This window comes from Mandrillus leucophaeus, unplaced genomic scaffold, assembly GCF_000951045.1.
Source record: "Mandrillus leucophaeus isolate KB7577 unplaced genomic scaffold, Mleu.le_1.0 Scaffold465, whole genome shotgun sequence".
Lineage (NCBI taxonomy): Eukaryota > Metazoa > Chordata > Mammalia > Primates > Cercopithecidae > Mandrillus > Mandrillus leucophaeus.
Window position 1 is genome coordinate 1,937,110 of NW_012104976.1, and position 11,882 is coordinate 1,948,991.

The 11,882-nt window shown below is 44.0% G+C and overlaps 1 protein-coding gene across 1 annotated transcript in view; it reads left to right on the forward strand.

Moving 5' to 3' along the window:
- The window catches only part of FAT3 (FAT atypical cadherin 3), a 566,847-nt gene that overhangs the window by 547,972 nt on the left and 6,993 nt on the right, over positions 1-11,882 (forward strand). Inside the window, exons 22-24 of the mRNA XM_011995004.1 lie at positions 1,998-2,151; positions 4,014-4,669; positions 8,272-8,385. Of these exons, the coding sequence (XP_011850394.1) occupies positions 1,998-2,151; positions 4,014-4,669; positions 8,272-8,385 (924 nt within the window). The remainder of the gene's footprint in view (positions 1-1,997; positions 2,152-4,013; positions 4,670-8,271; positions 8,386-11,882) is intronic.

The window sequence follows — 11,882 nt, forward strand, 5'->3', positions numbered from 1 at the left end:
TAAGAAACTCTCACAAAAAGTAAAGCAAAACCTCACAGAGATGTAATATAAGAGAGAAAAAATAAAATTAGAGGAAGGTCCAGGAGATCTGAGATCCAAAAAATAGAAGTTCCATAAAAACAGAATAGAGAAAACAAAGGAAAATAAATTACAAACAAAGTAATAAAAGAAATTTTCCCAAAGTGAAAACACAAAAATTTCCAGATTGCAAGAGCCCACTGAGTACCCAGTATTGGCTGAAAATAAACTCATATAAAGTACATCCCTGCAAAATCTCAGAAAATTGGAAGCAAACAGATCCTCCAAGATGTTAAAGGGGGGGGGGGAAATTACATACAAACTCCAAGAACCAAAATGACTTTGGATTTCTCAAAAGCAACATGGAGGGATTGCTTATAATTTTTTACACAACCTAACTGTCAAAGAGGTGTCAGGGTGAGGTAAAGACATGTTCAGCTATGCAAAGTGTCACCAGATTTCCTTCCTATAAGCCCTTTTGGAGGAAGTAACTGTGGAATGTGTTCTAGTGAAATGAGAGAGTAAACCAAGAAATAGGCAGACAGGTGATACAGGACTCACCAGATCCAACATGGGAGAGCAGGAAAGCAGGGCCAGAGGGCAACATTCAGGGTGGAGCCAGTCAGAGGGCCTCAGGAGAGACTAATTCAGGGGATGAAAATACAAGGAAGCAGAGACAACTAAACTCAGAGAGACCTGATTGATGAAGAGTTTCTAGTTAAATCAACAATCAATATTCAGAAATAAGCAAGCGAAAACACTGGATATTTTTTAACTCTAGGGGAAACAAGTTATGCATGAATATAAAAATATAATCGAGCTTACTACAGGACTTAGCTGCAAATAGCATTTCATTGTCATCATAATGCAAACACTGATCATTGACTTAACCAAAATTACAATACTACAATATATTGTGAGATTGGGTCAGCACAAGAGGTATTTCTATGTGGTGAGGCTAAAGGTTTGAATAAAAAAAGCATAGTGGAAAACTAATAGAAAATGCCTAACACTAAAATAATCACAAAATAGTCAACTACTATGGAAGGAAATATTGAAATACGAAAAGGAACACCCAGGTTACTTTGGAGGAAGTGTAAATGGGAGGGAAGACTGCTGGTGGACAAAATAAAACTTGTAGAACTACCTTCCTCTTTACTATGTGCATGTATACCTGTAATTTAAAAAAACAAATCTTATGGTTTTTTTTTTTTAAAGGAGGGAAGAAAGAACACCCTTACTGGTTATTCATCCCTTCCATCTCGAGAGATAATGCATCTCGAGAGGTCGATAATGCCTCTTTCCACATCTGATATTTCATATTCTCTGTAGTGAGGATATTATATTACTAGCAATTTCTGCATGATGGGTTTATGAGGGGAGAAAGTGAAAAAAATGCAAAAATCAGGATCAGACCAGGGGAGCTGGGCAAAGGCTGGAATTCTTTCCATTTCCCTGTGCCTTTGCCAATCTGGGGTTCATTTGAGTTGACAAATATCATTTTACCTGCTCTCCCCTCATTCCCTCTCCAGGTGGGATTTCAGTACTTGGCTAAGGAGAAAGAGCACAGGAGATAGGACAGTGACTCAGGAAAGGAGGTAGCATGGTATCAATAGTAAACCACTCCTATCTGGAAGCATCTGCCTTGTGCAGTAATAGTGTCAGGGAGAAAACATCTTCCTCCCCATCTTGGATTCCGCTCTTGAAATCTGTCCCTTGGGAAAGTCTTACAATTCTCACTAGCATTCGTGTATGTGGTTAATTAGGTGAATTTTTGTGGGCTAGCAGGAAATCCAAACTGCAACTTGGCATTTTAGTGGCAAGATGTTTCAAGCAATCAATTTGCTAACCACCTTTGGAATTTGCGCCCTTCCTATGATACAGTTCAACAAAGAATTAGGAGGACATATTATAGCTGAGTCCAAGCACTCAGCCCTAGCAGGGGCATCCGTGGCTCATGAGGTCCTCTGTTTCCCCAGGCTATCAGTGTACCTGTCTCTCACAGTTTACGGGAAGAAACTGTGAATCTGAGATTACAGCCTGCTTCCCAAACCCCTGCCGGAATGGAGGATCCTGCGATCCAATAGGAAACACTTTCATCTGCAATTGTAAAGCTGGGCTCACTGGAGTCACGTAAGTGAGATTATATAAGTGTCTTTCTCTACATTGTTCTTTATTGCTACAACAAAGCAGTAAGCAATTAACGAGGATAAAATATTTGCCACTAATAGTAAAGGCAAAGGGTTAACATCTGCACGAGACATATAAGGAGTGCTTACAGGTGACTAAAATGTTAATAGGAATTATCTCTGGGTAGTAGGGTCATGAGTAATTCATATTTTCTACTTCATGTTTCCCTGTATCTTCAAAATTGTGTATGATTACTATGTAGTCTGTAACTAGGAGAAAAGAAAGTCATCTAGGCCACCTAATGTTTCTATTATTATTCTGAGGCAGACACACTACCCATTTCCGCAGAATCCATTAACTGGACTCTACTGCCTATTGTTTTTTGATCATTCTGAGAAACTGAAACTTACCTTCCCTTTGCAAACCTTTCTTTCCCTAAGAAATAAATAAATTAAATGTTTGCCAAAAGGAAAGAGACCATTTTAAATTCCTAGTAAAATGCCACTTTCAGCCATCCTTGATCGTTTTAGAAGTATATATATGTAATCTCAGGCAAGTGATATTCTAATTACAGATCAGTCTTATGTATTCATTAGAGCAAATCTCCCGAGGACTTTACCAGGAAATACTTAGCTGACTTTGAATCGCTGGATGTAATTTAAAGTAATAAAGCGGCATTTATTTTTAAATACTCTGTGATTCTGACTAATTTCCAGCTGACCTCACCTCTATCTGTTCAAATTAGGGACATTTGGGTACATTTTAAAAGGTAGATTACCAAAAATATAGGTGATCGGACCTTTTAAATGAACATATCAGAACAATTGCTGAAATAGAGAAAAGTGAAAAAGAAGGTCTATGTTCTCAAATATTATTAAGCTAAGAAAGAATAAGACTGAAACACTTGCCTTATAATTATGCTCAAAGTGAGCCATGGATTGCTTTAAAGAGAATAAAATTGATTTAATTATTTTTCATTAGAATGCTTTAGTCATTTTTCCTAAAAATCTACATGAGTATTAGCCTTTAACATAAGCACAGAATGTTGAAGACATGTAACCCTCCACCCACCCACCCCCTGCATCCCCCAGCTTCCCAAAGGGACCAAAAATTACCGTAGCCATTAGAGGAAAATGTCAGAACCAAAGACTTTCCTCTGGGGGAAAACCTATAACCAATATGTAGATTCACAGCTCTTTGTCTGCAATTCTACAATCCCAAAAGCTCTGCGAACTTAAAGGGTTTGGAGTATGTTAGTGGCAAACTAATTGGGTGGCAAAACCTGTTCAAAACTGTTCTGAGGCTCTTTCTACTCTTTATTTCTCTCATTTAGTGTGAATATCCATATGTTTCACTGCAGAAACACTGGTATTTTTGATTATGGGATACTACGGCCAGCACCAGTTTCTGTGAGGGGGAGGAGTATTTTACATAATGTGAAAGATATGTGCTGCATGTCCTTGCTAAAATTGCACAATTTTAAATTCTGATGCATCTCCTCCCGCGGATTTGGAGACCAGTACCTTTTCAATAGCATCTGTTATTCTTTCTCTTTCTCCTCCTCTCCTCTCCCACCTCAGTCTGTTCCTTTCCCCAACCCAGGTAGGAAAGGAAGACCTGGGAGAGATTGGGTTGGAAGGAACACCTTAACGCAAAGTGACGATTTGGGGACCACAGTGGCCATATAAATGCCTAAATTAGTTTCCCCTCCCCCCCACCCCCCACCAACCATCTTTGTCCTGCTTCATCTGTACCCTTTAGGTGCATCATTTTCTTTTAAAGATGTCTGTGTTTTCTCGAGCTCCAGTATCCCATCGTGTGTGCACAGGTCCTGACGGTGGGGAGGGGCTTCTGTGTCGCCGCAGGTGTGAGGAGGACATCAATGAGTGCGAACGAGAGGAGTGTGAGAACGGAGGCTCCTGCGTGAACGTGTTCGGCTCCTTCCTCTGCAACTGCACGCCAGGCTACGTGGGCCAGTACTGCGGGCTGCGCCCCGTGGTGGTGCCCAATATCCAGGCTGGCCACTCCTACGTGGGGAAGGAGGAGCTCATCGGCATCGCCGTGGTCCTCTTCGTCATCTTCATCCTGGTGGTCCTCTTCATCGTCTTCCGCAAGAAGGTCTTCCGCAAGAACTACTCCCGCAACAACATCACGCTAGTGCAGGACCCGGCCACCGCCGCCCTGCTCAACAAGAGCAACGGCATCCCGTTCCGGAACCTGCGCGGCAGCGGGGACGGCCGTAATGTCTACCAGGAGGTGGGGCCCCCGCAGGTCCCCGTGCGCCCCATGGCCTACACACCCTGCTTCCAGAGCGACTCCAGGAGCAACCTGGATAAGATCGTGGACGGGCTGGGAGGCGAGCACCAGGAGATGACCACGTTTCACCCCGAGTCGCCCCGCATCCTGACAGCCCGGCGGGGCGTGGTCGTGTGCAGCGTGGCCCCCAACCTCCCTGCCGTGTCACCCTGCCGCTCCGACTGCGACTCCATCCGGAAAAGTGGCTGGGACGCGGGAACTGAGAGTGAGTAGGAAGTGGTAATGCTCACCCCTCTGTGCTTACAGGGAACCTGCAGGGGGCGTTGTGCGAGGACGCTAAGGGAAGGGAGAGAGACCTTGTGGGCAGAGCATTCGCTATGACATGCTGGAGTGGAGTGTTCACACAGGCTCTGGAAAACTGTCCTGGTTCCGATTCCCATTTTCAGATGGGAGAAATGAAGCTCAGAGAGGGTAACATCATGAGCCCAAGGTCAGGCAGCTGCTAGTTAGAGGAAATCAGTACCCCAACCCAAGTCTTCCAGGCTCCAAAACCCATCCTCTTCTCACAATAGCGGGCCACTGGTCAAAGTGCAAAAGAAAAGAAGAAAGTAGACTAGTTATTGTGTATAAATTATAATAGTGTGTGTTTCTTGGCCTATGTACAAAGTGCAAAAAGCCACGTCAGTGATGTCCAGAAGTGCACTCTGGAAGGTTGAAAGAAGAGAGTATTCCCAGTCTTAGAATGAAGACTTGAGAGAAGCAGAGGGGCACTTCAGTTGGACTGTGATGAGTTAAAGAGTCTGGGGAAAGGAGGATATTCCACTGTAGGGGGGACCCATGTGATCAGAAGAAAAGCAAGTCATTTCTTCTTGGCTGGAATGTAGAGACCATGAAACAAGAGGGGGATCCACAAGGCAGAAAGGTGGTCTGAGCCAGATGGTGGTGTTTGCCCCTTCACTTGGCCTCATACAGCAACATTCTAGGCACAGGGAAGAGCCACAGGTGCAAAAGTCCTGGGATGGGAAGAAGCTTGGTGTGTAGAAGAGCACAGAGGAGGTCGGTGCAGTTGGTGCTTGCATTTTAACAGCAACACTATTGCAGGTTTTTAACTAAGTGACTGGCATGATCTAATTCACATTTTTTAAAGCTGGCTCTGGCTGATCCTAGGAGAAGAAATTGAACAGGCTTTCTTCCCAAAGAGGGAAGAAAGCAGAGAGCAACTTAGGTAGTCTCTGTGAACGTCTATGTGAGAGATTGTTTTCCCTGCTGTTAGTATCCATCACAAGGAGACTAAAGGAATCTTTGCTGTAACCTATAACTTCATCAGGACAAATGGCTTTATATCCCAGTAGTAGCTGTGTCCTAGAAGGCTATGGAAGGCTATGGTTATAGTACTGTGGCATATGTTGAGGGAGAAGCAGGGTGCAGGAAGGTTTCAGATGGAACTAGAGACCATGGGCAGCCAGGGAGATAAAGATTTTCTTCATGGAGGAAGGGAGTATTCCTACTGATATGAATAAGATTTCAGTAGGACACTTTGGAGATGGCCTCTCAGGAACAGGAAGAAGCTCGGTGTAGAGGACACATAAAGCGTTACCCGAGAGATGTCTGCCTCTGTTGTTCAGGTGAGAGGTCAAGGTTAGAAGTGAAAGTTTGAATGACATCTGCATGTAGGATGGTGGACTCTGTAGGAGGGTGAACTCACCAAGGGAACAAGAACAGAGAGGATGGTCAAACCAGGCCTCCAAAAGAACCCTGTAGACGACTACATGTGGGCTTTGGGCAGAAGGGGAGGAGCCAGGCAAGGAGACAAACACTTCCCAACAAAGAAAGAAAAGGGAAAAGGAAATGGCCCCTGTCCAGAAGCCAAGAGAATGTCAGTAAGGTCATCAGTATTGACTACTGTGAAACTGCCAAGGAGGACACAGGCTAAAATAGATGTAGAGTGAGCTTGATGATGAGAGGAGTCTTAGCATCTCAAGTGCCTCTCAGTAGAGCCATCAAGGCAGAAGCCAGAATGCAACGGTTGAGAACCAAGAGGTTTGATGAGAAAGTCAGGGCAGCAGGTGAATGTGAAGCACACTGCTGTGTGTTGCATCATCTCCTTAAACCATCACAGTGCCCCCATGTTGGTACCATTACCAGGCCATCATTCCGTGGAGGAAAAAACTCCATTCAATGGGTGAAATACTCACCTGAGGGCACCTAACTAGCAAAAGGAGAAGTCAGGATTAAAACCTGTGCTCTTACCAGCACTGTTCTTGGGAGCTTTGGTAGGAAGGAAAGAGAGTGGTATTAGAGGAAGAGGATTTCTTGGTGATAGCAGAGGGCCAAGGATGAATTCTTTCTATTCTAGTGCTGCCCCAACATGCTATCTGCTGATTCCATCTTTCTGTAGACACATGTATTTTAAGCAGTTGCTCTTGAATTTCAGTCATAAATATATTCACTCTCAAATTATCTGTTGAGTTAGACTTTACTATAATCTTGCCAATCCAATAGCTAATAGGTTCTTTTTTATTTAGCAATAAGAAAGGGGGGAGTTGAATAAATGAAGGAGTGGAGAAAGGAGTTTTATGCTCAGCACTTCATTCACCAGAGTGGATTGTTTGTCATTTCCTTCCTTGTGTTCAGGGTTAAGCTTGTGCACACCTTGTGCTTTTTTGAAGCTCATCCTCATATTTTCTGCAATGTGGCTGTTAGGAGGTGAGTGTCTCCCTGGCATATCTCTCCACTTATATCAGTTGTTTAGCCAACTCCTGTGGCCTCAGCCTCTGACAGCAGATGCAGAGCCACCATGCCTGTTCCTGACATCGCCCTTTTTGGAAGAAACGTGATTTCTGTGGCCACAGAGAGGAACAAATGTTCCCTTAATCACAAGTCTGCATCTCTTTGTACCATTGCGTTACATGATGATTTGCAGCTCTTCCTGGTGATCACTGCCCTCCTCCCTTCCTGATGTGACAGCTTTATTTCCAGAATTCACTTCAGGCCAAAACTCACATTTCCCCCCAAAGTCTTGTGGAGTTGTATCGAATACATTTCCTTCTTCGTTAAGCAAGGCAGAGTTAGCTGGTGAGACAGTTTCTGGGCTACTAATTCATTTTGCATTTGACAACCTCAAGATACAGGCTGTTTTTATTGCTTCCTTTAGTCCATCAAATAAGAAAGTAGCCCTGGTGTGGGTGTGGGTGTGGGTGTGCGTGCGCGTGCACGCACACGCACGTGCATCTGCGTGTTTCTGGCTGTCTTTGTACAGTAAAGAAGGAGGACATATATGGATAAGGGCATATCCACACCACTGCCAGCCCTCCTACCTGACACAGGGTGTAGAACATGGTCACTCCCAAAAATGATACAACACTGCCCTCTAGAAGGCAAAGCTGAAAACTCCACTCACTGTCCAGAGAAGGAAGTTAGGATAAATGTAAAGGCATTCTCGCCTATAAAATATTTATACCCCTATTTTAAAAGTAATCTCATTTAACCTGGTGTTGACACCTCATCAGTTCATGTAAATCATGTAAATTAACTCTGAATGGCAAAGAGCAATGCAGCCACTTCATCCTCCCTTTACTCTTCACTCAGTTGCTTCAGTTTGAGGAAGGAACAGCTACTTTTGGCTGTCAGCTGTTTGGAAGCTCATTTATTATAGGCTAAGGGTTTCAAATCCATAATGTAAATCACTTGATTGACAGACCTTTGCCCCCAATGGCACAATCAATTTTCTATTGTGGAGCTAAATTATTTTCTCTAAGCAAATGAAAGAGCCTCGAGAAGTGAACTAGCTGGGAGGGTGGTGGGCAGGAGGAAATAGGCACAAGGTAATCAGTGTAATTTCTGCTTTCTCTTTGGCTGTCCACGCAGACAAAGCGGTTGATGACCCGGGAGAAGTGACCTGCTTTGCAGGTAGTAATAAAGGCAGCAACTCTGAAGTTCAGTCCCTCAGCTCCTTCCAGTCAGATTCTGGTGACGACAATGGTAAGAAGTCATCAGATTTGTTCAGAGTGGGTGGGTTCTGCTTCCTGTTCTGAAAGACGGTAGTTGGGAGGAGGGTGGTGTGACTGGCTTTGTTTCTCCACCTGTTCATGGGCTTTTGAGCATGTTCACCAGGTTCCTGGTTTACTGCATTGTTGGATGTCATTGCCAAAGGAGCCCCCGTTGAGCTCTCACTGTGGGCAGGCCCAGAGATCTGTATCAGGGGTTGATGAAGTTACCCTGGGCCTCCAGTAGTGAGTCCTCTTTGATTTGGTTCGTGGTGGAACTACTTCATCCCAAATGATATTCTCTAGCAGACAGAGTAATTTATTTCTTTTTTTCTTTTACCAATGATCTCTTCCCTCTTCACTGTATATCCAACATCCCCATCATTAGAAATTAGTTCAGAGACAAAAACCTTCTAATAGAACCAGTGGAATCTTCGTTCAATTGAATCCCCCTTATAATCATTTGGGTTATGGGCTTTTGGAGAATTTATTTAAAACTATGAGGCAGCTCCTTAGAAAAATGCACATACACCCAAAATGTTGCATGCAATTTTTCATGGTTCATAGACTTTGTTGACACTCCAAAGCTGCTACGTCTACCTCCCGTGAACTTATGCTTATGGAGAGGGTGCTAATGCTGGACTGGGTTTTCTGAGCTGAGGAACCAGCTTCGGAGGATGGGTTGTTCTCCCCAGGGCAGGGGAGGGAAGCAGGAACAGTCATAAAACAGTGAGTGTTTTCAATGCGCTGAGTAAACCAAGAATAATTTCAAACAGTCATCCACAGAGACAAGCAGCCTTACCTTAGGTCATTTTCCCATTTGTCAGCAACTAGCAACAAATGGATACTTATTAATTTACGTAATCATTCAATCTATAAATCCTTGCTGAATTTTTTCCATGTGCTGAGTCCTTTACCCAGAGTACAAAATGAAAAATGCATAGCCCTTGCCTCCAATGCAAATACAGAAACAGGTGAGCTCCAAGACCATAGAAGCAATCATGGAAGTAAAAGAGCCTATTTTCATCACCACTTTCAAATGCTGGCACTTCTGAGAAGTGCAGATGCCTTCAGTGTGTCTGTCTACTGGGACGACAAATCGTGTAACAGTGGATTTTTTCTGACCATTATCGGAAGGTCAAAGACACACCCCCAGATCTGTATGCCTTCATGTATCCTCTTTTCCTCCTCCCTCGCCAGAAGAAAAGCTGTGGCTAGTTTGCACTTTATATAGAAGCACCTAAGAACGTAGACAGTCCAGACTCCAGGCAGCAGATCCAACAATGATGCCTGGTTAACTGTTCTCCTGGGCTCTGCTGTGTGCACCCTGAGGATCACACTCTTGCCTTTTTATGCTTAACATTCCAAGTTGGTCCCAAATGAGGCAGGTGGTGTTAGGAACTTTCATCAAACTGGTTTTAAGCCTGATCACCTCTCCACAAGCTGTTGTACTGAGCATTAAGGCAACCCATATAGACCACAGATATCTCCTTCTCTATTCTAACTATCTGAGAGGCCAAATGCTGACTTCTGTCCACACCTTACTGGTGGAAGCTAGGCCTTGGGTCGTTCTGGGCCGTCAGTGGCATTATGTGACCGTGAAGCCATCAGCCCTGCAAAGGTTATCCTCTATCACTGGCATTTGGTTCAGAGCAGCATGACTGACCAACAAATAATTATTCCCGGGAATAGTGAGGTCTTCCTCTGAAAGCCTTTGGGAGTTGCTAATGAGAAATTAGCATGAGCTTGATGAGCCGCTGCCTTCCTAAATTGATTTTGCTAAGTCATGAGGGGTGAGTTTATGACCCAGCAATCATGACCGATCCTGCCTTTCAGGAGGACTAGCCTTGGATTTGCTGCCATTTCTCTTCCATTCCACAAATCCCGGGACCCTCTAGATAAAGATGTCCACTGATACACTCCCTAACAGATTGTGGGGAGGCTTTGGGTGTTTGCATGCTGCACTTTCATTGTTGTTGTTGTTGTTGTTGTTGTTGTTGTTAAAATAAGTTAAGGCGTGTTTAAAATACACAACTAACCTGAAGCTGTCCTTCCCCTCCCTCCGATCTTCTTTTCCTGACCACAAGCCTCCATAGTGACTGTCATTCAGCTTGTCAACAATGTAGTTGACACTATAGAGAATGAAGGTATTTACTTTTTTTCTTCCATAGCATTTCTTGAAATTTTGCTTCCATGTTACTTTGGACTAGGAGTGATTTTAATGGATTGGCCACAGAGTGGCAATGAACAGCTGGTTTCTGATGAGATGTGGGGTATTTCTCTATGGATCTGTTTTACAATTCTGGAAAAAAAAAAAAAACCTAGTTCATAATTTATTTTTTAAAAATGTGGGGTACTCTCTTTATAAAATTCCTTTCAGGAGAAGAGCACCCAATTAGTTGCCATCCAGATTAATACTAAATTTACCTTTATATTCAACATGTGTTCATTGAGCTCCTACTATGAGCTGGGAATCCTTAAGAAATCATTCAGAGCTGCAATATTACGGATACTTATTTCAACCAGGTAACTTTTATTAGCAACTTAATAAAATCAGGGCCTGGCATAAATGTGATTTATCTGTTTTGTTTTGCTTTGTTTTTTTCCTAAGTAACAATGGGAAGAAATAAAAAAGGCTAAACTTATTCATAGCCCATAGGCCTTTAGGAGCATGTTTTTTAAAGTCATTTCAAATGTTCTGTTTTATCCCTCTTCATGTGGTTTGGATTTTCAGTTTTACTTTTCACTTTGTATTTAAACAGTGTCTGTCATGGACCAAGGACAGAACTACAACCGAGGTGACTGTGCCGCAAACCTAGCATAACTTTTATTTGTGTGTTTTGAATTGCTGAGTTCATTCTTACCCTGTTCCTGTCCCTCTGCCCTGATCTGAATTTTGCATGTCTCAGGTGTCTCGTGCGCTCAGTATTGGAGGTGAAAGCTCCAACAGCATTCCCCTCCTAGCCTTATCCTCTGTGCGTGTGTTTCACCCATTTGCCTGCACACCTTCCTGCCTCCTGTGGTCCACAGCACAGCTGATGGACCTCTCTGCAAGCACGTTGCCAGTCTCGCTCTGCAATAGCATGTGACTAGGAAGAGGGAGTGGGGACAGTGCTCGGGGTCCTGGAACTGTCTCCTTGGCGTGCCCTCGCTCTTCATCTCACGGCATGGCTGAGTGTGAGGCTCTGCAGCAACCGGGCCTCAACCTGTCAGAGTTGCCATCGCCTTGTTCTCCACAGGCCAAAGCATGGCTGGCCCCATAGACCCTTGTAAGAAGCTTCTTAGGGTCTCTTGGATGCTAAAAATTGCATGTCGGGTCCCTCCCTTGCTCCTTTCCCAGCCATGCGCCAACTCCAGTCTAGAGGAAATTAACTGTCATGGTTTTTCTCTTGCAGCCTATCACTGGGACACCTCTGACTGGATGCCAGGGGCCCGCCTGTCGGACATAGAGGAAGTGCCCAACTATGAGAACCAGGATGGAGGGTCTGCACA